Genomic DNA, 27041 nt, shown 5'->3' on the forward strand with positions numbered 1-27041 from the left:
TTGTTTGGTACATTTTCTTATATTTTTTCTCTTTTATAATTTTGCGGTTTATCATTTTTCAGCGATCACCTCTTGACCCACTGTGGGGCTGTGGTGTGTGTGTGTGGGCGCTTTTGGCGGAAACGATATGCGGCGGCTGCGGCTTATGTAACGCACGACAACAACGACAGCGACGCGTTGGCAGCGTCAAATGCATACGCACACGCTCCACGCTGCCCCGCTGCCACACTGCCGCCGCACCAGGCATGCCTTTGGCCCTCTCCACCGCTGCTTCCTGCACTTTGTTGCTGCTGTTGTTGTTATTGTCGTTTAGCGGCTGTCGGCTGTGCTTTTCATATCGCTCTCTGGCTATGTACGTTTTGCAGGGTATTATGATTTTGATGACGTGTTTGTAGAGCACGTAGAGCTTTTACTTTTGTTGTAGGCAATGCACAAGATCGGAACATAATAGCATGTGTAAATGTCAAACATTCGCATCTCCAAAAAAGGGTATCCAAAGCTTCGATGCGCTGAAGTGAGCTGTTTTTTTTTTTTGCATGTTTTTCTATCGCATTTGTTTTCTCAAGTTCGCGCGGCGGCTCTTGTGCAATTTGTCATCATACCCCAGCAGAGCACCCTTCACCACCCCACCCCTACTTCCTGGCACAGCCTCACCCACACGCCCTGCGTATGCGTAATATTTCAAAAGAAAAGAAAATTGCAGCAAATTTGTCAGGCAGGCAAGAGCGTAAACAAAAACAAGCCGCCGCCAAATGCACTTTTTGCCATAAATCAAGGAAGAGCCACAGCAAGAAGAGCGCAGAAGGGCAGCAGAGCAGGGAGAGGGGCTGACAGAAGACAGACAGAACGGCGCCACGCCCTCGACTGAACAAAATGAAGACATAATTTGACATAAGCGATGTTAAAGTTCACCAAAAAGAGAAAAAACATCAAAGTGCAAGCCTCGAAAATAGTGAATACAAAAGCATAAAAGCTATAGCTTTGAGCCGAAGCTGGAAATACTCTTTCTTGCCTACTTTAAATATCCTATGCGAAGGGTACCCAAAACAGAGAGACAGCGAGAGAGAGAGAGAGAAAGAATAAAGAGCTTTAAGCATTTGACTGTTAATGATGAGGGGGAGGAGCAGCAGCATAAGGAGCGGTGGAGTTGTAAGAAATGATTGACTCGAACTCAAAACTTGACGACGGCTACGCGACTGTGCGACAGCGGCACCGGCAGCCTCACCGTCAGCATCGGGACGGCGGTCGCTTCGGTCGCCTCGGTCGGCTCGGTCGGCTCTTTTGGTGATAATGTCAAAGGCGGCAGCAAACGTTCGGTCGGTCGGGAACTGCGCGCACGTCTCTCGCCCCCCGCCGCATGCTTAATCATGCGCGGAGCTGCAGGAAAAAAAATCGAAATGCAGCAGCAAAAGCAGCGCCTGTCAAAGCTGCGATTAATCTCACTCACAGATGCTAGAGCGAGAAATAGAGAGAGAGAGAGAGAGAGGAGAGGCACTCTCTTCATAGCCGGCAGAAGAAGGAGAACACTGCGCACAGTGGTACAGGAATGATTATATCTGGCAAAAGGACAAAACGTTTGAATCGAGGCACAAATGCAATGCACTTCGATCTTTCAGATACCACAAGGGCGCTTAGAATGGACAAAATTCTGTATTGACGATTCATTTCCTTCTGAGTTTCAACTGGGACTGACTTCCAACGAAAATTTATAGAACAACCAGAAAATATTTAAGAATAATCAATTTTCAAGAAATTATGACTTTTTTAAGCTGTATTTTTATGGATATATTTATATTTAATCACGATAATGATTGAAGGCTGGAAAACCAGTACAAAAATGCCAGAATATTTAAAGATTTAAAAAAAAGAAACTATACTTGAAAGTTTTAGGTACATTTTATACATTTAAGCAAAAGAAACCTCCACAACAATATTTAATTTGAATTTAATTTATTTAATTTTTCTATAGGGAACCCCTCAACGACACCCTTTTGAACCACTGTGGCTAAACAGCGGCACTCATAATTGAGATATGAACTTGGTAATAATTCATAAAAAAAAGAAAGAAAATATATGGCAGAAAAAGCCAGGCCAAGAGGCAGAGGACTGGTCAACCAGTTGGCCAAGGACTGGCAGACAGCAGCATCGACGACGCAGACGCAGACGCGGACGCGGACACGGACAACGATCGCGGCTTGTTCGTCTAGAAATAACTTAATTGTCACTCAATTACTCAGTTTTCAGCTAAAAGCATTCATTGCTCTGGCTTAACGTCAAAATGCAGCGGAGAGAGAGAGAGAGAGAGAGAGAGAGGGATCGGCGAGAGAGATGTGGATGGTGGATGGAGCCACGGGAACCCGTCGCCTAGGCGTGAATAATAGTCCCAAAGCCCCGTCCAAGGCGTCCATTGGCCATGGCCAGTGAATGAAAATTGATGAGTTGCGACAGTTTTTGGCCAAAGGGCACAAGCCAGCCAAAGGAAAAGGTGCCTCGAAAACGGGGCACGGCCAAGGCACAAGAACGTTCCTCTCACGAGAGGAGGGGTATAATAATGGACAAACTACTTTGTCATGGTGCATGGTAGAAGGAGGGGGGGGCCAACGTCTACGTATACATCGCCTGGGGGCAGGCTCTCGTGGGGGGATTGGCCAACTCAATGCAACTATCAATCAAATTTCTTATGTGTGGGAGCCCCCATCGAAAGGTCAGCCACTCTCTACCACTCTGCGCCTCTGCACCTCTTGTGATTGACATAAATGGAGGCATACGCTTTGATTGAGAACTCTTAATGTCTGAACCTTTTACTAATGAGCTGCATTGACCTCGGGAGACAGCTCTGAGACATTTTTAAGTGGTTCTTCTGCCCATTGACTGATATTTGTTTGATGGATTGATTGAGTGGCCATTGCAACTTCATGCGTTTTATTGAATTTGTCTATGGAATACTCGTGTGTTTGGGACTCTAGTTGGGGATACTTTTGCTACTTTTTGGTGCTGAAAGGTGTGATTGAAGTGATTGATTGGTTACTATGTGTACAAAGGTAAGTCCATTGCTTGTTTAATAACTTGATTGAAGGTCACGCAAAATATTCTCTATGATTGAGGATGATGGAAGGTAGTTTATCCCAAAAATCTACATACACACACAATATATTCATATTATAGTGTTCAATGTCAATCAATCATGATTTAAGACTTGAGTGACGACTTTTTAAATATTAAATTTTCATTCCCGGTATCACTAAAGAGCGAAATTTAAATATATATCTGTCTCAATCATGATTGGTAATAAAATCGAATCCTTTTAATCCAAAAATGGAAATATGCCATGATTGAAGTCATATTTTCTACTGATTTTGATCATTAAATGAAATTTTTAGCAAAGTACATCATGATTGATGCAGTTTCAGCATGGAAACAGTTTGGGACTCCTTTAGATCCTCTCCATCCCCCCACATGCTCCACATAAATCCTAATCAGAACTAAGCGCAAACAAGGCTTCTCCCACCAGCCCTTCTCCCTCCGCCTCCCCCTCCAGGGAAATGGAGGGAAAACCTCTCTCGTGGAGCGAGAGCGTGCATCTATAAATCCATTAATGCCATTTACCGCATAAACATAAAGTAAACGCGCTGCAGGATGGGGCTCTTTGGTTGTGGTTGTGGATGTGGCTGTGGCTGTGGATGATGATGATGCCACAGACTTTTCGGGGCATCAACACCCAACGGCACAAACAATCCAAGCCACAGAACCATCTTGCCTCCTGCCGCTCTTCCTTTTGCTGCCATGGCAATTGCTCCATAAAGTAAAACTAAATTGCTCAATAATTTTGTCCACATTTGATTATGTCTTTTTGGGGGAGACGACGACGACGACGACGACGACGACTACGACTAGGACTACGACTGTCTCTCCATGCCACCAAGCCCTCGGAATTGCAGTCACGATTGTTCGCTGGCGACGCGGGGGCAAAGGCAAAGGCAAAGGCAACGGCAAAAGGCAAAGGCGGGCGCAAACACTAAATTCAAAACCCATAAAGACATCAAAGCAGGCAACGCGTGTAACAATTTGCCAGCCAGCAACCAACAACAACTACACCAACTAGCAACAGCAACAAACGCAACAAAACGCAAATTAACAACGGACCCCAACATACTACTCGTATACCCATAGGCCCCGACCAACCGACCAACCGACCGACCGACCGACCGACCGACCGACCACAGGCCTCCAAAAAGGAGGCTGATGCTGATGTAAAGGCTGGGACGACGAGACGACAACGATCGCGACCTGGGCCAAGGCATCCGCGCACCCGCACAAAACCCCCAACAACACAGCAACAACTTGCAACTGCAACAACTTTTTGGTAGGGGGCATAGACGAGACTCTGGAGAAACACAATAATGATCAAACGAAATGGGGAATACCCTAAAAATCAAACTACAAATAAGTATGGAAGAAAAAACATACAGATTGTATTAATAATAATAGTATTATGAAGAATCATACGTATATTTTTGGAATATATGAGATCTATAACTCATGAAGGTCCTTAAAGATCTCTAGCACTAAAAAAATAACCATCACAGATGCATCTCTCCAAAGAATCTTTAACCTTTTTTGAAGGTTTTCTTAATCATTTCTTCTGTGGCAACGATTGTTTAAGGATAGTTCGACAAGCTATAGGCTTTAAAGAATGGAAAGAGATCAATCTGAAGATCATTAGAGAATGATCTTTCTTTGCCAACGAAAGCCAGGACTCAGGAGACTTTGAAAACTCGAAAAATCAGAAATCCATCGATAAGATATAAATAACAGTCTGTAGACTAAAGATCAAATATCCAAAGATCAAATAAAAAGAAAAACAGATCCCTTTTGGAATCAAATGCTATACGTCCTCTTGGATATACAATTTACAACAAAAAACTTCTGCTCAGATCTCCCTTTCGCTGGTGTGTTGCATAATTTTTTGATAAGATGAGAGCCGAACACCCGCTTCCATGTTTTCTGAGTACAAGACCACCCACCCACACACACAGGACAGGACAGGACAGGACAGGACAGGACAGGACAGGTATTGGTGGACGGATGGATGGATGGATGAATGGTTGTGGATGAATGGTTGTGGATAGAGATGTGGCTGTTGCCTGTGGCTCACGATCGATGGTGCAGCTGAAATGCTCATTAAAAATGTAGAAAGCTCTCCCCGAAAAAAGAGCCAGGGGGATCGATCCGCTGTCAGCGCTAATCGCACGATCTTAATTTACAGCAACAAAACAGTCAAATGCAGGACGACCGACAGCCCAGACTACCGGCGACAGAGATCACTTAGAGAGAGAGAGGGAGAGAGGGAGAAAGAGAGAGAGAGAGACAGTGGAGAACGGAGGTGATCTCTTTTGCTGCTGATGCGATCTTGGCCAATTTGGCGAACGCAACTTTCGCTTTTGCTCTCACAGTCCTCTCTCCCCCTGTCCCCTGTCCCCTGCCTCGTTGCCTCTGACGACTGCTAACGATCGTCAATCGACGGCAATTTATTATTATGCAGCATTTCAGCGTTGTTCGTATTTTAATTCAATTAAAAGTCGGTTAGAAATCATGGTAATTATGTTAAAATGCGCACAGCAACAGCAACAGAGCCGCAGCAAACCAGGAAAGCGAAGGAAAAAAAAAAGGAACAGCTACATGCAACATGGTCGTGCTCTTCGAATCGAATCGAATCGAAGTCATCGCCATTGCATCGCATTGCACAGAGAATGTGTTGTGGCAAGGTGTAATTTGTAATGATCATTAATCGATTCGATCCGATCCGTTGATCAATTGCCATGCGAATTGGGTAGAGAGAAAGAGTGAAGTTACTCTCGAAACAAATTTCGCCTTATGTCGGTATCAATCGTCGATGTCGTGTCGTGCGATCGATCGTTAAACGATCTGAGGGGCTGGAAGATCTAGTGCATCTATCAGAGAGAATTGGGCTTGTTGGGATTGTCTTGGGGTTTGATCGTAGGGTGAAAACTGATCTTCTTAACAACTCAATTTTTCATTGGAATCTCTTTAATCTTCAAATGAGATGTTTAGATCTTTCATGGCTAACTCATGGATCTGTCAGTGACAGATTTGCTCTACTTTACAGCATATGGAATGGCACTGGAATCCTTGGTCTACTATTCTGCTATCAAGATCGCTTCGGACATCAAAATTCGATTCCACAAATCCATCAAAAAATGGTCGGAGGGAGGGACAAACCAAATAAAATATGAAAAGAATGTCACAAAAAAAAAAAACAACTGCACAAAAACTGTGACAACATTGAACAACGACGCTTTCCGCTTTTTTTGCGATAAGCACACAAACAACAACAATTGTTGTGTTGTTGGTGAGAGGCGTGTGTGGGCGCAATTTTCCATTGAATTATAATTTTTTTATTTATTTTTTTCTATTTTCCATCTTTTCCTCCTCTCGCTCGCTCTCTCTCTTTCTGGCTCTTTGTGGATTTTGGCTTGTCATAATTTTCATTACATGTTTTTCTGCCATGTTTCGCATTTTGTTCGGGAGGAGGTAAAACCAAAAGCGTACCTACAAAAAAAAAAAAAAAAAAAAAAAAACGCCTGATGATAAAGATCTTTCGTAGAGAGTGCGGGCTGTGTGGCAACAACGACAGCAACAACGAGACATTGAACAACAGAAAATTGCAACAATCTGATAAAGACAACAACTGAACTCAAACTCCAATCCAACTCCGACGGACGGACGTTGCCTCAATTGCTGGCTGCGGTTGCTGCCACAAAAACAACAACAGCCAAGAAGTGCGTGTGTGCTGTGCGAGGAGAGCCGAAAGGAGAGCTCTGCTCTGCCTGTGGGCTGGCTGCAATTTTGTGTCACAGCAAAAGTATTGACCTACTCACAGGCGAGTACACGTAATATCCCCGGCATAGAATAGGTATTATCTTCAATGCAGTTGTGGCAGCAGCTGTTGCTATAGGCGTCGTAAGCGTATCACTTACAGAGTAGAACATTTGTGTATGCCAATGATTCAAAATCGTATTACTTTTAAGATTTTTGAACACTTTTGCAGAAGAAAGACACACCGAAACGCTTCTCCAACATCTCCAAGTTCAGAAATTATGAAAATCAACTGCTAAGACACACTGGGAGAGTGTGTCATCATGCTATAACCATGATCCCATCGCAACGCCGTTAAAGTCTCTAAGAACTAGGCGATAATTGTGGCATTCGAGGTGCAAAATAGTAACATTCTAGATTGACTGTACTTTTATTTCATAGAGCTGCCAGATGTTAAAAATATGATATTAAAGAATTACAGGGCCCCTTTTAAGGATTTTGTGGCTCAACGCTTAACTTTCTTTCGTTGTGAGGGAAAGGCTCCACTGAACCAGAATCTTACATACTTCCTGGGCTTAGAATCGATTCATGTCTGGCTGTTTCTCGTTTCAATTAATGAGTCGTTTCTGCTCCATTGCAAAATCCAGCTCTGGGTTCGTGGGGGCTGGGGTTCAAGGATTGCTGCAGGGTAACAAAACGACAACTGTGTCAAAACACACACACACACACACACACACACACACACTCGAGAAACGACAACGAACAAAACTTGGAGCAAAACTTTTGCGAATCTGCGCCTGCGCCTGGGCCTTTGCCCACCCACGCAGCAGTAATTTTTTTTTGGTTTTTTTTTTTGCTGCTGACGGATTGAGAGATTTTCCTAGCTTTGTTGTTGCTGTTTCTGTTGCAGTTTTTGTAATTGTTTTGCTGCAGCCATGTTGTTGGACGCAGTGGCGCAAATCGGGAACGCCATGACATTATAATATGTCAATTTTTATGCCGCTTGGCAGGCGCGTGTTAGAAAATGTCAAAATCCAGCGGCGCAACCGACAGACTCCGGAGATCGGAGTCTACTCCGATCTGCGACTCTGCAACGCAACGCAACGAACATACAACAGCAACAACTCTATTGTGCGCGCCCACGCGTTTTGTTAGCGTTTTAAAACGCGACCACTGTGTGTGCCCCCCAATTCGACCCTCCCCCGCCCCCTACCACACCGCACACTGCTTGTCTCACGGCATGTTTTGTGCTTTTTTTTTTTTGTTGGTTTTATTTCTTTTTATTTGCTTGCATCTAACATTTTTATGCGACTCCAGTGGACGCTTTGTCAGGTCTAGAAGGGGGAGATGTGGGGACGGGGGCTGGGGATAGGGAGTAGCAACAGAAGGAGGAGGATGTGGATGTGGATGTGGGGAAATAGCCACAGGAGATAATGGTAATGGTGGAGTGGAGAAGGAGGGGAACAAAGCATTGAAATCACAGAAGCAGTGTTGGAGAGCACTCGAAAAAGTGCTGGAAAATATATCTTAATAACTCCCGTAAATTCTGTGATTAAAACTTTTGGGGAGAAATCCTCAACGACCCCGGAAAAAGTGTTAAACAGCGCCTAAAAAAGTGCTGGAAAATGAATCGTGTGCAACTCTAATTATCGCAAAAGAGTATTTGGTTGAAGCGTTTGCAGCCTCATCCCTTCAAGACCACAGAAGCAGTGTTGAATAGCGCTCGAAAAAGTGCTTTTGCTGTATTTTTCTAAGAATTTGACTGCAGATTTTCTTCACTTTTTCGCACTTTTAACAACACTACTCCCAACTAAAAACTTGCTTCAAAGAGAGCTTAAGTCCTTTAGAGTCTATAAATACGAAAGCAAGTGTTAAACAACACCCATAGTATTGCTTCTCTTGTTGAAAAACTTTCACCAACTTTGGAGATTTTCCGCCAACTGAAAATTGAATTTAACCCCGAAAAAACTGTGACCCCGAATCATGGGTGATTTTCGGGGTATAGCGTTATTTATGTATCTTTGACTCCTCCAATGACAAGCAACAAACAGGAACCACAACAACAACAAACAGGAGGAATATCAGGCGAGGGGAGTGTTGCCTTTTGTCGTTTATCACGCATCGCTGTCAAAGTGTCACTTTAGCTTAACGTGGAGCTGCTGGGGAGATATCGCCAGGAGAAGAGACCGACCCCAACCCACTACACCACACCACAGTGCACCACTCCTTTAGGAAAGCGTTGCGCGCACGCGTAATAACGCATAACACCACCACCACCAACAACAACAACAACAACAACAACATCACAAAGAGCCAGCAAAAAACCAACAACAACAACAACAACAAAATCACGTTAATGACAGGCAACGACGACGACGTGCCTGGGTCCCCAAAGAAGGCCAAAATGTGGGGCCTGTTGTCTGCCACACTGCCTCCTCCCTGTCTTTGGGCATCCTTTAGGCGATGGCGATGGTGGGTTCTTCTGCTGTGCCACAATTCGCCTGCGGGGCAGAGTCAACCGCTGTTTTGTCACATCATTATCAGGTATCACCAGCAGAGAGAGAGACACTGAGAAAGAGCAGCGAGGAGGAGTAGAGAGATGGGGACACAGAGCTGCTGCTGCTGCCGCTGTGGCAGTGTTGCATTTTCGACATTATTGACATGACAGAGAGACTTTAGCAGGTGTGAAGGAATTCGCCTTGCCTGACACTAAATCATGCGCTCCACCGTGTCGGACGTCTGTCTGTCCGCCCGCTCGAGTGCGGAACTTTTGTCGGCGGCTTTGATTGGACACACGGCCGGACACGGCGACGACGACGATAATGCTGGACCCCCGATCATCATGATGATGCTGCTGCTGCATGATGATGATGATGATGATGTTGCCACCAGTGGCGTTAATAAAGTCATCTAGCGGTAAACACTAATCAACAAAATTGAGGGAGGGACAGAAACACCAATGGCCTCTGGTGCTTCCATAAAACGTGTAACCCATTGAAAAAAATCTGTTTAAAACCACAAATACTACAAAAATAATACAAATAAACCCTACAAATTTGAAAAAAATAATACCAATTCATAGTATTAAAAAATGTTGGTCATTTGGTTGAAAAATATTTAAAAATACTATAGATACCATAAACAAATACTAAAAAATACAACAAAAATCATTGTATTCACAAAGTTGTAAGAAAAAATATTTTTTTTTGTATTTAAAATTCGACCAACAATTTTGAACCACAATATTTATTTTCAGAATTAAAAAAAAAATACTAGCAAAACTAAAAGTTAAAAATACTACCAAAATATTCCATTCACGAAGTGAATTTCTACTAAAAATACATATCTCAGTTTTTAAAAATGCTAAAAGCATTCCCCTTCCGATTTGTGTACAGCAAATAATCAACTCTATCAATCAGCTCTCAAGGAAATATTTCGTCAATTAAGACCGCAAAAGCCAAGCGAAAATGTAATAAAAACTGCATCGCCTGCTGTCCAGTGTAATCAGCAATGTCAATTGAAACGTTTAACGAGAGCAGCAGAGCCCGAGAGCCCCAAGACGAGGACAAAAAGCCAAGACCAAGACCAAGATGAACCAACATTCAACGTTGATGAAGTCCCAAAGCAGCAGCGGCAGCAGCAAAAAGTGCAGCAAGGCGGCAACAAAGTGTGCGCCTTGTGGTTGTTGCATGAATAATTCATACGGCAGCAGCAGCGGCAGCAGTTAATAACTGCGAAACGCAGTGCACACACAAAAACAAAAAAGAGAAGAAAAAAAAAGTGAAAGCTCATAAGGCAATCAGTCAAAACGTCATCAATAGAATTAAGTAATCAACTCGGGGACCAGGGAGGCACCAAGACCCGAACACTGACCACACACAACAGTCAGTCGGTCAGGCAAGGCAGGCAGGATGGCCAAAACGGTGGAAAGACAATGGCCAGATGGCCCCAAAACCAAAACCAAAACCCAACCCAAGCCAAACCAAACAAAAAAAAGAGGCCAAAGAAATAGCCAGGCATTGATTGTGGTCCAAAAAGGAGTTGCAAGTCGAGAACGGAAAAACGGAGGACCACACTCTGGGCAAAAAAAAAAAAAGAGTAGCACATCGGCACGAACGGACAGCAGTTTTTGCTTAGCCTTTTGGGCCGTTTCTGTTTTTTTGTATTTTTGTTGGGAAGGTCTTGGACCTGCAGTTATTTGTGGTTTGACCAGTTGCAGGGCGCGCAGGCAGCACAAAAGCCACAGCATGAAGTGGCACAGAATTGGAGGAGACACAGGGAGGGATTCTGTCAAATTGTAGCACAATTTGAGATCAATTTTCGAGAATGAGGGAGTATTTTTATATGGAACATAAATCTTTCAAATATACTCTTCAAGAATACTATTTTGTGGATTGTACGTGGCCCAAAATATATCTGTATCTTGTACAGAGATATATTTGTATCTCTCCCCCACTTCTTTCACCTGCCAAAAAACCCTAAGCCCCTCTGTCCAACCACATGCAAATTATCGATTTAAATGCAGGAATGACCCGAAGGCAGATGTGGATAAGGATAATAAAAAAAACAAGCTGAAAAACAAGGCGTAAACACGAAGCGAATCAAAGATCCAACAAGGAGTAGTTGCCAAAAATATATATATGTATATATATATAGAGTATATATGTATATTCCATATACACACATACTTGTTATTCGGGAGACGCGTGCCTTTTGAAAATACTCGTTCCAGCGGTGGCACGTTCCAGCTGCTTATTTTTTTTGTTGCCTGCCACCAGAGGAGTCCGAGGCCAAGTCCGAGTTCGTCCCCCCACTTATGTTAATTATTTACTCAGGGGCTAATTATGTGACCAGAGAGACCCGCCGGTTAAGCAGCAGAAGGAGGAGGAGCAGCAGGAGCTGAAGGACCTGCAGGAATGTACTGAATGGAAAGGGTCAAAATCGAGCAATTTTCATGGCAATTTCTGCGTAATTCGCTCTAGCTTTGGCTCTGTTCAGTGCTGTCGCATGTCTGGGCGACAAATGCCAAGGAATCTATAAAATAAATAATAAAATAATGCTGCCGCTGGAGGAAGAGGGCAGAAGGGTTGCGCCGCCACAAGGGTATTCCTGCCACAAAGGTCCTTTGGGCACTGGGCAACTGTAACTATATAATTATCGTAATTATTTTAATTGAAAGAAACGCCACAAAAATGATAAATAAAATATATACGAGTGTATAAACAAGTATCGAAAGAAAACAGAGGACAAAGGACGACCATGAACGACCAGATAGAGACGGCAGGATAGTGCATAATGAATTTTAATGGATATAATGCGAAAGGTCAATGGGTTTTAGGATGGTGGCAAACAACGGGAGGTCCCCACAGATGGGGGAATGAACCTTAAGATGTTCAAACGAACAGAAAACTTTCAGAAATATATGAGATATTTGAGATATAGAGCTCATGAAGCCGGAAGTCTTTTAATAATTAAAGAAAACCACCTGCACAGATGCACAATTCTTTCAAATGAAATCTATTAATCTTTTGGTATTTGAAACGTATAGATTTCTACAAATATTCGGAAACTTTATTTCCTACTGAATATTTTCTTAAAATTTCAAAAGAAATTAAATCAATCGGTATTTACGAGGACTTAGATGATGTCTGAGACGCCAGTCGCTGGAGAAACAATTATAGATCATGGATATGGCATATCCATGACACAAATTACAATTCGCAGTACAGTTCTCTGCTACTTTGAGAATTCTCTTCACATGCTCCACTTTGATCTGCTTATCAAGATCCCAGTCGAGATTCTTTTCTGTTTCTAGTTTTTTTTTTTTTCATTCAAATAAGATTTCCTACAGCACCCGCTGCAGAAACTGCAGATCAGCCAAGAACAGGAACTTCAGAGCAACAATAGATTTTGACGTCTTGGAAATTGTGTAGAACTGCAATTTGCTTTGGCCTCCAAGTTCAACTAACATTAAAAAAAAAAGGAACAAACAAAAAAACAAAACAAGTAGTGGAGTGGAGTGGAGTAGAGTGGAGGAGGTGGAAAAGCAGAAGTAGCTGAAGCCAAAGCCAAAGCTGAAGCTGAAGCTGAAGGCAGGAATGCGATGGTCGGACGGCAAAAATTGGCAGAGAGGAGAAAAGAAGAGGTGGGACCAAGAGGGGGGACTGGGTCCCCAGTCTGGGGAAATCATACAGAGAGCATCTTTCTCTGCCAGAGTTGCGTGATCTGCTGCGTGAGCGTCGTGCGTTTGACTGACTGACAGACTGACAAACTGACGAACTGACAAACCAAAAACTGTGCAAACTCCGAGACAGAGAGATCGAGAAAAGAAGAACCGGAGAACCGGAGAGAACCGAGACTGACTTGGGCCCATCATCCATCCGTTTTGTTGCGGGAGTTTCAAAACCGGCAAAAGGAAACCAAATTATACACATACGCAGAGTCCATGCCCCCTCACACCGGCCAGCTCCTTTCTGCACTCCCACTTTGCCCCTCGCCGCTCCGCTGTGGCCACACCAACACAATTGAAATTCCTCTGGCGCAGAAATTGCATTTCACGCTGAAAATGCGTGCTCTGCGTGCAGCAAAACCAAAGTGCAACGACGATAGGCAGCAGCCGCCTGCAACTGCAACAGCAACTGCAACAACAACAACAACATCAGAAGCTGCAGCAGCCACAACTTCAGTCCGAAGAAAGACAAAAAGACTCGGAGGAAGACTTTGGAGGAAAACGGAACACAGAATGCCCTAATACAGACAATTTACTGAAAGAAACGATTTGAATGGTAATTAATCGATACATTTACCGATAGCAAACTGTAAACGATAAATTATAGAAATATGAGAATGCAAAAGTATCCAATATATTACCAAAACTAAGCCAAAGATGCCATATATTTATATATAAAATCTATCGATTTGATATCGATCAGCGATAACGATTTTTATGAAGAAATTGGTGTTTTTATCGTGTATATTCCAAAAAAAGTATTACGCTCTATATGGTCTTGGGAAAATCAATAAATTCGACACGAAGCAGAGGTGTGCTGCCGCATCACGCATGGCTTAACATTCGTTTGATATACGTTTTAGGCTCCAATCCATTCCAATAAAATTTTAAGAAACTTCAAATGTAGAACTATTTTCTAGTCATAGGGGAAAGGGTATGGGACTCAAGATGCTGTGGATCTGGAAGCTGGAAGAGTCAGTAGGAGGTTGCCAAGTAGCTTTCGGGGCAAAAGTGTAGGTGCTGCGCTGGCTTCGCTGTCGCTGTCGCTCTGCTTTGCTCTGCTCCAATCTTTCGTGGGTTGCAGCTGGGGCCCCCATTCCGTCATGCCAGAAAATGCCAAAAGCGCAACACTTGCAACATCCACAGGAAAACAGAGAGAGAGAGAGAGAGAGAGAGCGAGAGAGAGACAGAAAATCAGCAGGGATGACGGGGGAAAAAAAAACTGATTTCTGTGAACTCTTGTCACGTTCTGTGTTTAGATCTGGGCTCTCTACCTGGAAGATATTATTAGGCCTTAATTTCAGTTTGAATCGAATCGAAAGGCAATCCCCATTGCAGTCCGTGTACCCTTTCCACGTGGCACGAACGAGTATATACAGATTTCAGTAAATCTCTCAATTGAAAGGGTATTTGGGGTATATTCTTCTCATATTTTTTTGCTTAACTGCTACTTTGTTTAATGTTTATTTGTTGTTGTTTGTATTTGTTCTGCAATTCTTTCGATTACAGCCAGTCCTCGCTCATTCTTCGGGCTTCCTCCTACAGCCTCCGAGAATCTTCCACTTCTTTGGGCTTTTGTTTGTTGACTTACGCAACTTTTTCACACAGCAGCCCACACACACAGAGCAAAACGAAGGCCTCCAAGAGGAGTCCTCCACAAATGAGGCAGCAAATTCTGATGATATTTCGAGTAGGGGGAATAACAGTCTTTTTAACTGCTGATTCTATTGGCTTTGTGGGGGATCTTCTGGAGGAAAAAGATACAAAGCACTATTTGGAAGCTGTGTACTGTGGAAATAATCTGATTCGTAGAGTTTTTCTTGAAAGTACTACGATTCAGGGACTTAGAATTCCTATCGGGGAACCTCAGTAGATACTACAACCAGTTCATCCCTCAAGTAGTCTGTTCTACATCAGATCTTTGGTCTTTCATCATCAGACGATGCCAAGCCCCAGTATATCCCTTTGAACACCTTTGAAATGTACTCTTCTTACGCTTTTCATCGATCTACTTCTGGCAATCGATTCTCTACTTCCTCTTACACTCATTTATTATTGAAAAGTACCAGTCTGCCTTTAAAATTCTTTCGAAAAAATTCCCCAACAGTCGAATGCAATTATCTCATTCCCCGTGCTAGGATGCCAATTAACTTGGAATCAATGGATCAATTCAATTTTCATTAACAAAGCAAACGAAACGAAAGCGAACAAATTATTTTCAATTGATTTATAGAGGCAACTTTTTTTCACATTTACCTTTAACACCCATCCGAATCCAACCTTTTCCTCTACTTATTTTTTTTTGTATGTCATTTAGCAGAGAGTATTACCAATTTTTTTTTCCATTGGGTGACGTCAAGTTTTTCTGTCCCTTCCATTTCCCAAGGGTAAGTGAAAATTCCATTAATAAATAAAAACCTCCGACTCACCTGCAACGAGAGAGAGGGAGAGAGAGAGAGAGATGGTTAGCTATGTTTAGTGGTGATGGTTAACCTACTCCTAGGTTAAAAAAGAATTTCATTAAGTGCACAAAAAAAAAGGAAAGAAAAACTAAAAGAAAATACAAATAAAATTATAAATAAAAAGGAAGAAAAGGGGGGGACAAGTGGGTAAACTGGCCAGCAAAATGGCGTCCACACACACACACTGACGTGTGTTTGTGTGTGTACTCTCACACACATTGACACTAATAAGCTGCCTGCCGGGTTTTGCGTGTGTCAACTTTTGCACTTTTTGCGCAAATGCAAATTGTGTAAAAAAAAAAAAAACAAAACAAAAAAAAAGAGAAATAATAAAAAATGAAAGAAAACATATTTTCACACGAGACACACACACCGAACCCCATCCCATGCCATCCCTCCTTAAACCCTCTGCACTTATCCCATCCCGCTCGCTCGCACACACACTATACGCTCCAGCGATTCGTTCGGGCCAAAAGGGAGATGCACATGCCACACACACACACACACATACATATGTGCATATATACTATGCGATATATAATGCACTTGTGTCTAGGGCTGGGGCTATACTATAACTTCATTCCAATGGCCGCTGCTTTTGGCCCTGTTCTGGGCTCTGGGCTCTGGGCTCTGTGCTCTGTGCTCTGTGGGACGCACATGCACACGCCTACAAATTGATTGTAGAATGTGTGGCAAGTGTGTGCGCCGTGTTTAGGGTTTAAGTAGGGTATGCGGTGGGTTGTAGGGTGAAGCAGAATGCAGGTAACACAGGCATCGTGTGAGGCCTGGGTGTGACTGTGTGTGTGTGTGTGTGTGTGTGTGTGCATATTGAATGTCTAGCAATAGTCCAAATATTTGTTGTACAGCCCAGCCCCCAATCTCCATCCCCAGAAAACAAACAACACGCAAAGCCCGAAAACAGGGCTTACAAAATTACACTGAAACCAAAAACGGGGGGGACATGGGATGTATCCTATAGAAAATACTCCTGGAAATGCAGATCTCTTGAGAGCTTCATCGTCTTCTTTCATCGCTTATGATAATCCCACTTGTTTTGAATATTTAATACCTGAAGAATATCTAGATACTTCTAGAAGTTAAATGATCTATACCCTAATTAGTATTTATAACTATTTAGATATTTTTAATAATTTATAAATGATATAGGTTTTTTTTTGTAGCTCTTTTATGTTGAGTTCAATTTGAATTGTATATAGATTCGCCGTTTCGTAATTTCTCTTTCCCTTCGCCATGCAGCAGCGTCCCTCGGTCGATTCGCTAACGTTTTAACACGAGATACGGCCTCAACTTTAAATGATTGGAATATGCAGAGATGTTCTGCAAGGAATATCTAAAACTTCGAAGATTCTGAATGATTGAAGGGATACCCACGGGAAAGTCATTCTTAAGCCATGCAGAAATGTGAAAGTTTATAGTTTTACCAAGCGGATTGCTGATTGCCTGGCAGAAAGTTTTTCTTTAGACTCCTGCTCAAGTATTTATAGGATTAGCATCCTAGTTTTGTTTCAGTGTAGGTCAGAGAGTAGGCGTGGTATGGTTTTTGCGTGTCTGTGTGTGTGGATAGGAAAGGATGTGGATGTGGATGTGGATAGGTAGGCAGTAGGGGTAGCTCAATTTCAGCTAAGGACAACAGCAGCAGACCTAGAGAAACATACACTCACACTCACACTCACACTAGCACTCACTCCTTGCTCTTTCTCTTTCGTTTTGCTTTTCTCTTCTGCTTATTTCGATTCCTCTTTCTTTTCTTTGGCTGAAACGCATTTAATGGTCGAACGAATGGTTCCTCATTCAGCAGCTTCGGTGGGGTTGGAGGAGGGTTGCGAACACAAGGGTAGAAGAAGGTGGAGGAAGGTAGGGGTTGTTCTAGCAGTCACGCAGCGGCGGTAAGGGTTGCTTGGGCCGCCGCCTCCAGTGCGTGTGTGTGTGTGTGTGTGTGTGTGTGTGCGGGATGGCAAATAGTTTGCACCCGAGCCCGTGCAAAGGGTGCGAGGGAGAGGCCTTGTGTCTACACGTTTAACCCATTGGCTGCCATTTTCAGGCTGCCATTTAGCCCATGGACACAAACAAGCCCACAGTTCCCATTGCTAGGAAATAAATGTCAAAAGTGGAGAGGCCCCGGAGGCCCTTAGGCCTCCATAAAGAGAGCTGGTGTCGAGGTTTACCCTCGAACCTCGAGACTTGATTGATCAAAGGAACCAAACACCAGGAACACTATAGGAGAACAGAGATATTGTGCATCCTTGAATAAATGTCTCATAAACGATAGCTATTTGTAGAAAAAATACGTTTTTATAGTTCGGTTGAATCTATGGGCTATCGAAATTATATGGTAGTATTTTGTGCTGTAGGAAAATTGATTTGAATCAAAGGGAAGCCCAAAAATTGGCATAGTTTAAGCACAGTCGAGGTTTTGTCGAGTTGTGGCCCCTTAAAGGCTTTTTCTGGAATCTCGTATCCCTTCCCTATTGAGATCTACCTATGGACATACAGATGGAAGACAGATACCGAAAGTCACCTTATAGAAATAGAGTCTTCAAGCTGTTGTCTTCAATAGTTCAAAGTTCCAGAACTTCCATCAAAGTTCTTGGATCATGAAATCAACTTCAAAGCTCCCTCTCCCTCCCTCTATATCTTTGTTTTCGTTCCATTAGATCTTGAAATCTCAGTTTCGTATGAACATAATTCTCTTTCCCTGCTCCCCCAGTTCGTTGTTTGCCTTGTGACATTCATTCTCATTCTCTTCCTCTGTCGACTGCATTCGATGTGGCGCACGCGCAAAACGTGTTAGAACTTGTTAGAGTGAGACGGGGAGACAGATCGGCCAGGGAAGGAGAGAGAAACCGCAGAAAAAGAATCGCACAATCGTCGCGCACACACACATGTTCAAGGTTAACCCAAAGCCCGCTCAAGTGTGCAAAAAACACACTTATGTAGCTCAGCGGAACAATGAGAGGTGGAACTAACGAAGAGAGAGAGAGAGAGAGAGAGAGAGAGGAAGAAGGGTGGGGAGAGGAGAAAGGAGGATAAGCAGCTGTTATACGGTTAGAATGAACAATGGATCTGCATATTTACTGTACGTCGGATCGGTCGGATCGAAGTGCAACGAAACCAAAACGAAAATTGATACCAAAATTTGGTCGATATGATTGATTGGAACCAACAAAATTATACGAAAGTTAAGTAGAAGTTAGACAACTTTTTAACAGATGAACCGTAGCTTGCCTCACTAGCATTTGACAACACTGGTTTCCTCCATTGTGGCTGCCACACGAAGTAGTCCCATGCCTTCCCTTCATTTGTCTTTACATTGGGCTCCCATTTTTGTTCAGAGTTCAGAGTCCTACTTCCGAATATACACTAAAAACATAATACAAAATTTCCGTTGCTTAAAACTTTATTCGAATCTTTAAATTTTCAGTGTGCAAAAACATTCGAAAACAATGGCACTAGACCAGCAACGGGTTGAGGGAGTGGCAAGGGCCGAACCGGAGACGCCTCTGTCAGAGAAAGAGAAGAAAGAGCAACGGGCCCGACTGATCAAGGCCCTGGGACGATTCAGGCCAAGCGATGCGAGTCCCCTGCAGTTTTACAATTGTGTCCGGGAGATGTGCATCATGCACAATTGCAGCATTGACGAGGGCCTCGAACGGGCGGCCATCGGTTGGCCCAAACTTAGCGTTAGACAGCGGCAGCTTTACAATTCGGTATGTCCTTGGAACCAAACTCTAAAAGGGGGAGAATTCCTAATCCCTACTCTCTATTCCCAGCAACGCCATGCGGAGCTGCCCATTCCAGTGCCGCGTCACCTCATCTACAGTGCCTTCGAAAAGGAACGAAACGGTCTTTGGACCTTGGGCCGCTCCTCGGCGAGCAACACCGGACAGATAATGTACACAGTGGAGGCATACAAGCCACCGCGGAAACTATCCAGGATGAGGTCCCAACTGAACGCCAAGAAACCCATTTACGACAATTTGCGGAGTCTATCGCCAAAGAGTGCCGCCACCCAAAGTCCTTCGTCAAAGAAGCCTGTGTGGTTGTCGCCAGCCTCTGGTCGCAGGATCCGGTCTCTGACGCCGACGCCACTGCGAAAACTTCCGATAAAAGGATCAAAGGGATCCGTAAGTCGCAGCCCGGAGAATAAACAGAGAAAACGCAGACCAGGGAAGAAAAGGAATCGAAAAAGTGGAACGGTGAGCCCCAAAAGCTGGTCTGGTTCAACATCCACATCCAGGTCCGGCTCCGGATATGAAACACGTTTCGGGTCGTCTGGTAGTGGCAGTATTGGCACCACAGCTGAAAAACTCTCAAGCAAACAGAAGAAAAAGGTCAAATCAAAGAAGATTGCTAAAAAATCGATCAAGTCAGGTCCGAAAACCAATTGGGAACGAGCCATTTGTACCGTTCAACAGTATCTGATGGAGCAAACCCATAGACCTCATTGGGACAAAATGTTAATTTCACGTCGAGTGGATGCTCCCCTATGATAATCTTCAAAATATTCCTATACCGAATTGATTGTCCAATGGACGAGTTTGTGGTTCACTCTCCTGCGGCTCATTGTTGCTGATGTTGCTGTAGCGGCATTCTGTCGGAAAACTGTCGATTGAGTTGGATAATTCCTGCAGCTGTTCAATCACTAGACGAATTTTGTAATTCACTCACTGGCTCATTGTTGTTCCATGCCCGAACTCTATCGTGAAGGAACTTTAATTCGTCTTGCATAATGGTCATCCTCTCGTTCGCTTCCTCCAACTTTGTAGTCAAGCATTTGTCACTCATTTTGTACTTCATCTGCAACCGGCGGAGCAACGCGATTTCAGTGACGATGTTTGCATTATTCGTTCTTAGATGGTTAATAACGTCCTCCTCGTTCGACAGTCGATTTTCGTCGATCCGCAGCTCCCCCAGGGCAGCATTGAGCTCTGTCTTTCTCTGGTCGGCCACAGCTTGTAGCTCGTCATGCTCCCTCTTACGCATTTCCACTTCGTTCAGTAACTTTTCCTTGTCTTCGGTCAGACTGGACACTACTGTCACAAACACTAAAAATACTAGGGAATCTACCAAAAATACTATCAAAATTGCAATAAAAGCTTTAAGAAATACCATCATAAATACTATGAAGTCTTTTAATACTATGTAATCTCCATGAATATTATCAAATATACTATAAATATAAAATACGGAGGCTAAGCCTTAAAGAAGAGGCTTAAACATAAACTTTAATTTCAAAAGAAAACCCAATCAATTTCTGAGAAAAATACCGAAAATGCAGACCCTTGTTTTGTTTAATTTAACTCTAACATAATTTTCGATATTTCCTTTTTTATGAGTGATTCTGTTGCTGTTGCTTCTGCTTTTTAGGGGCCACTTTTTGGGAACTTTTCGTTGTGATGAACCGTTAGTTAAAGCGCCAACAACAAGTACAACCACAATGCCACAACTAAAACTACAACGATAGCTAATAAAACATTAACACACACACGGCGAAAACCCGAAAAAAGATAAATGAAATCAGCAAACGCAAAAAATAAAAGCGAAAAAAAGCAAGAAACTAATGCCAGCGCTTTGGGGTCGCATCCATTGATGCCCTATTAGATCCACTGAGTCTGTTCGAAGCGAAGATTTCGAGATGAAACATGGTTGAACCATAGAACCATAGAGTGAACTCAAAATCCAGACTACAAAAATCGTGTACCTTAGAGTTTTAAGGGCGTTACTCAAGGAGTATATAATATTTGGATTTTTTCGGATTTTTGTAGTTTTTTGCAACGATTCGAAGTATGTTTCATATATCGAACTCTTGCACATAGAATTGATTGCAAACGATTGTGTTATCATAAAAACCGTATACCCTTCTTTTCTAGGGTAAAGAAATTCGCAAAAAAAAAACATTTTTTTTTTGCCAATCGACACGCAGCAGAGCAGCGATGTCGACGTCGACGTCAGCTTCGGCAGTTGAGCATTTGACCTAAATTTTGGGGACAGAGCTCTTCTGTTACTTTTCCCTCTCTCTCTCTCTCTCTCTCTCTCCCTGTCCCTGTCCTTCTTATTCTTATTTTTTGGCTCGTTTTCGACTGCTTCTACTGCTGATTCCTAACGCGCTTTTGTGCGTTTACCCCCCAAACACACAAAAATTCGCTAATTTCGCAAATGAAAAAAGAAGAAACACAGAAACAAACACACACAAAAGCACATTTCAATTCCGCATGGAGCACGAAAGAAACACCACAAGAAGAAGAAAAAATAAGCAAAAAAAAAAAAAGGCAACAGCCTGAAACAACTGTACACAAAAGCAAAAGTCAACCGGCAGTGGAATGCCTCTCCGGGTAGCGTTTTTTTTTTGTTCTTGCTGTTTTTTCTACCTATGCGACGATCGTTCTGCTTCTTCTTTTTTGGTTTTTTGGGAATTCTACTGCAAAGATTTCTTTGGGATGTATTTTATGAGGAATTTATGCGAACATTTTCTTATTCTACCTGTTCTTTGGGCAGACTTCTTCCACAAAATTCATTTGAAGTAACAAAATTAAAGTAATAGATACGTTGCAAAAAGGATTCATAGTAAGTAAGGGAAAAGACTTTGTGATTTTGCAAAAATATCCATAGATTTCTGGATAGATTTTTTTTTGGAAACACCAAACGAATTTTCATATATTCCTTGGATGACAATCTGGTATTTATCGCCATAGAAGGGCTAATGGAGTTATATTCTAAATAAATAGAAATTTCATCAAAATATGAAAAATGTTTGTTTTTGAAAACTTGGCCATAAGATTTTTTTTTTATATTATTTATTACTATTATTTGATACTTTCTTATTTACTATTAATATTTGAGCACCCATATGCTCTTAATAGATATCATTTGAATGGAACTATAAAGTCTTGCCCTTTAAAAAATAATATATTTTCAGGCCGTCGATTCCTTTAAGCCGTATTATATTATCTCTTTCTTTCAGTCGCTCAACATCTATAATTATTAACTAACTCATTATTCGTGTGTTCTCTGAAAAGTTTCTATGATCTTTGTCTAATCTTTTTGCATTTCGTAATTTTCCATTAATGTTTTCCATTCATTTAACTTCAAGGATTGTTCGTCTCTCTCTCTGCATAATTTCTGTAAAACTTTCTGTAGAATCTTGTAAAAAGTTTTTTAGCCCCCAACCCCCCCTGCCACCCACCTTAATCACCTACTGCTTTGCCAGTGGCTCTCATCTTTTTTTTTTTTTTGCTAATTCAATTCGTTGCTACTGCGTCTGCTGCTGCTTTGAGTCATCCATTGGCAGCATTACCTGCCTTTCGCGGCTATCTATCTGTATTTGTATCTGTATCTGTATCTTTTTCTTTTATTTTCTTCTACATTTATAGCCGCTTACGCACAGGAAAAAGTTTCAGAGCGGGGATGGGGGCAGCGTCATTGCCCACCAATTGACGTCGACGTCAGGGGCACTCGCATTGCGTTGTATCTGTTTCTGTCATTGCCAATTGACTTTTAACTATTTTCGTACATTGTAATATGATTATTAAGATACATCTTCATCTACATATATGTACGTTTTCAGTTTTCCACAATTTGAAGAAACCTTTCCTAAAGCTTAATGGGATGCACTGAATTTTATATAAAATATATCCCAATTCATTCTTTGATCGCAAGATTGCGACCATGCGCAGAATAAAGCAATCATCTACAGTTGGGATCCCATCTCTTAAATTAAGTATCTTTGTATCTGCACATCTGTTTGGACTATGTATCCCGTGTATCAATGGATGTATCTGCCCACTCGCATGTCTCTGTGCATGCCCAAACACATTTCCGTGAGGCGCTAACTAGTCGAAAGCTGCTGCTAAACTTAGTAGCATTAACTAGCTTAATCCCTTCCCACACACCCCCCCGCCATCAAACACATCACTGCCCTTCTACTGGTTTTTTTTTTGGGTGCCCCTTGCTTTTGTTGTGTGTTGTCAAGCTGCTGTTCGCGATGGCAAAAGTACAGCGCCGATTACGCAATGCGTTCGTTGTGTTTCGCACTCAGATACAGATACAGATAGATAGAGGGAGACAGAGAGACAGCAACAGCAACGGCAGCGGAGCAGCAGCAGCAGCAACAACAAAAGTTTTTGTTTCGTTTCCGCGATCAACGCGCTCCGCTAGCGAAAAAAAGCTCTCAAACATACACAGATACACTACAAACACAAGCACAGACAGAAATTCGCAAAAACGTACCTTGTGCGTGCGACCCAATTGGAAATTTGGCATACATAGAAGAAGAGAGGGAGAGAAAGAGAGACGAGTGACGAGTAGGGCAGAGAGGAACCCAGAAGCACAGCTGCTTGCGATGGGACACACTACAGTTAGACACACACACACACACACACACAAGCACACAGTAAAGATTGTATCTGTGTGTGCGAAATGATACCCTAACCATGGGGCTAGCGGGCAGACTGACTTTGCCATGGGGTATGTAACATTGGCGGAGCGATACAACAGATTCAACAGACCGAGGGGCATAGCTGCAAGACGCGTGAAATATGTGTTGGTTTTGTTTTTGAACTAAACTTGACATAGAGCATTTATTATTCTTGAATGCGTTGAGATCGTTTTCCAAGTAGTTTTGTAGTTTCTTCTCCAACTTAATTTCGTGGCGAAATTAAAAAAAATATATATATATGTGTATATATAGAGGAAATTATAGCTACATAAAGATACATGCATGTATGTCCATATATTCATTGCTCATTTTTGGGGTCTGTGGGTCTCCCCCTCCGTCTGTGGGCTGACCTTTGGCTTGACCGTGGGCGTGAATTGCGAATAATTGCAAAAACCCAGAGACGAAATGGCACAAAAAAAAAAGTTTTTCTAGCGGGCCCTGCTGTTGGCGGCTGGTGGCTGGTGTGCGTTGTCGCACAGCTGAAATTCAATGCTACCCACACAGATACGCACCACACTCACACGCAATCTACACACACACACTGAAGCACTGAGCAAATTAGTTCAGTAGGTGCGTTGCCATTGTTCCTGTTGTTGTTCTTGGGTTTAATTTTAGCTGAAAAAAAAATATTTCTCAACATTTTGCGAGAGTGTAACCGAGAAATAGGGGGGCAGCGACTGCGGGCAGAGGAACTATAAAAATTCGCACATATCTGTCCTTGACACACATTGCGTATACGCAATCTACGCAGCCGGCTTTCGGCGGCCCCAGCGAGTAAAGGCTTCCATGCTGATTTGTTTTTTTTTTTTCCTTTTTGTGAGTGCGTGCGAATTTTTTTTGCACATTTTGCTTGCCATTTGTTTTCCTGTATTTGACCTACATACGAAATCTAACAGATACAGATAACATATGCTGTTCCCCCAGACATGGAATATTGTTGTAGTTGTTTTTGTTGTGCAAATGCGGAAGACGAATTTCGCATCCACTGGAAATCTATTGGCCTATGGAAATCGAAGGAAAACCTGTCATTAATTAATGATTGCATCGTTTGGATTTTCTCTGCTGAAATGCCAAAAGGCCAAACGGTCTTGGACAGCTGACAGTAATAGATACTTTTTCATGCAGTTTTCCGAATGTCAAAAGTGAATCAGAAAATTGCAGATGATCAGAATAAATACTATACCATAAAGACTCATGGAAAAGGTGATCTTTGATTGTGTTTATTTCCTGGTTTAAAGAACATTATATTTTTATGGTTTTAGCTTCAGATTTCATTTGTTTAAATAGTTTCTTCTTCTATTTGTTTGCTATTATTGTTTCTGTTGTATATTTTTGTAGATTGTGGGCACGATGCCTACGTGCCTCTCTCTCTTCTTTCGTTTTTTTTCTTGCGATAATAAAAAAAAGAGGTAGGTTTAATAAATGTGGAAGTGAATACACGTTTTTAAATAAAAGTAGGTATATATCTGTTAGAGTAATAGACTCTTCTAGGGCAAATGTTCTTTAAAGGGAGTTTGAAATTGAAAAGATCATTTTCTAAAGGACTTTCTTGGGTTTGATTTAAGGGAAAGTCATACTTTTAAAAATTATATAAAATATTTATTAAATGTTTTATTATTTTTTTAATTATGAATAGTTTTTCTTACAATATTTTGTGCTATTTATTTTTAAGGCAAACCATACTCATTTGGATTTCTGGAGAAGAAGTGAATGAATATTCTGTGAGACTTTTTAAGGCATCAGCATTAAATATTTCGGTGAAAAAACAAAGTTTTCTTAAGGTATAGGGGATTCCAGATTTCTTCTATCTGTATTTAATTGTGTATCTAGCTATGAATCTTTTTTACTGAATTTTTAAACCATTATACCCTGAAAGGCTATTTCTTTATGAATGTAGCTATTGGATCTCTATGGATTGATCACTTAGAATGATCCCTGGATACAAATATGTTTCTTTAGGAATTTCGTGTACCCTTTCGTGCAATATATGATCAGCTATGTATCTGAGTATATATGTTCTTAATTATGTGCGAATACATACAGACACATACATATTAATACATGTGTATGCACCCCCACCCGAAACAAAAATGTCAAGTGTGACTGATAAACGAAATCAGCAAAAAAAAAACCCCTGGCTTCTATCTATTTTTTTTTCTGCTTTTCATACTCTTTCGTTGTTTTTTTTTTTTTTGGTTTTTGCTTGGTGTTTGCCAAACATACGCGAAATTGCGTAAGCAAACGGCAAGCGATAAGCGTGCGAGCGAGCGCGCGATTAGAAGCGTTCTCAGTGCGTGCGAGCGAGCAAGCAGGCGACTAGAAGAATCAGAGAGAACATCGCATGTACGCAACGAGAGAGTGGAAGACGAGGCGGCGTGAAAAAGAGAATTCGCAAAAATATCGCAAAAACACAAACACACACAGAGAGGCGGACGCTCACGGCGGCCACGCTGCTCTTCAACTTGACTTTGAAAAATGTTGACAGACAGAGAGAGAGAGAGAGAGAGAGAGAGACGCAGACGAGACCGCGAGCGAGAGCAGGCCAAGGCTTAATTTTTGGCAACATTTTCTTTGCGTTTGCGTTTGCTGTGGATTTGTTTTTGCTATTTCTTTTCGATGCGTGTGCCGTATGCTACGCACTTTTTTTTTGTGTGTGTGATTGCGAATTTCTCAGCTGTGTTTTTGTTGCCGAGAGAACGTTGCCGTCGTAGCCAGACCAGAGTTCATTGACTTTTGCGAAATTTGTGCGTGCCTCTGACTCTGCCTCTTTTTTTTTTTTGCATGGTTTTGAGGCCTATTGAAGTGCTGCTGTCGCTGTCGCCGACGTTTTCTCTATCGCTGTCCCTCTCAGTCTGCTTGAACAATTTTAGTGCGTGTCGTTGATCTCTTTCATAGTTTTGTTGGCCGCACGGCGGTGGTTCATTGAACCTTTTCGATTTTGGGACTACTTTTTGCGCGGCACAAGAGTTCAATAGACTCGCGAATTTTGTTTTTTGTTTAGGCCTCAGCATAGAAGAATTTGTATTAATCATTTGATCTTTAATTGGATGGAGGCTAT

The 27041-nt window shown here is 42.2% G+C and overlaps 2 protein-coding genes across 4 annotated transcripts in view; one reads left to right on the plus strand and one right to left on the minus strand.

The window, feature by feature from the left end:
• The window catches only part of LOC108163093 (sex determination protein fruitless), a 128466-nt gene that overhangs the window by 93221 nt on the left and 8204 nt on the right, over window positions 1-27041 (minus strand). The window lies entirely within an intron of this gene.
• LOC108162178 lies at window positions 18847-20058 on the plus strand. Its single transcript, XM_017296809.2, has 2 exons — window positions 18847-19256; window positions 19320-20058. The coding sequence occupies exons 1-2, from the start codon at window positions 18993-18995 to the stop codon at window positions 20037-20039; spliced, it is 984 nt and encodes a 327-aa protein (XP_017152298.1). The 5' UTR covers window positions 18847-18992; the 3' UTR covers window positions 20040-20058.

The sequence above is a fragment of the Drosophila miranda genome, chromosome XL (assembly GCF_003369915.1).
Source record: "Drosophila miranda strain MSH22 chromosome XL, D.miranda_PacBio2.1, whole genome shotgun sequence".
Taxonomy (NCBI): domain Eukaryota; kingdom Metazoa; phylum Arthropoda; class Insecta; order Diptera; family Drosophilidae; genus Drosophila; species Drosophila miranda.

Excerpts from the sequence above, each read along its gene's own strand:
- LOC108162178 (XM_017296809.2), top strand. The coding sequence starts at position 18,993 with ATGGCACTAGACCAGCAACGGGTTGAGGGAGTGGCAAGGGCCGAACCG. Across the intron at positions 19,257-19,319 it reads AGCGGCAGCTTTACAATTCG|CAACGCCATGCGGAGCTGCC; the intron begins GTATGTCCTTGG and ends CTCTATTCCCAG.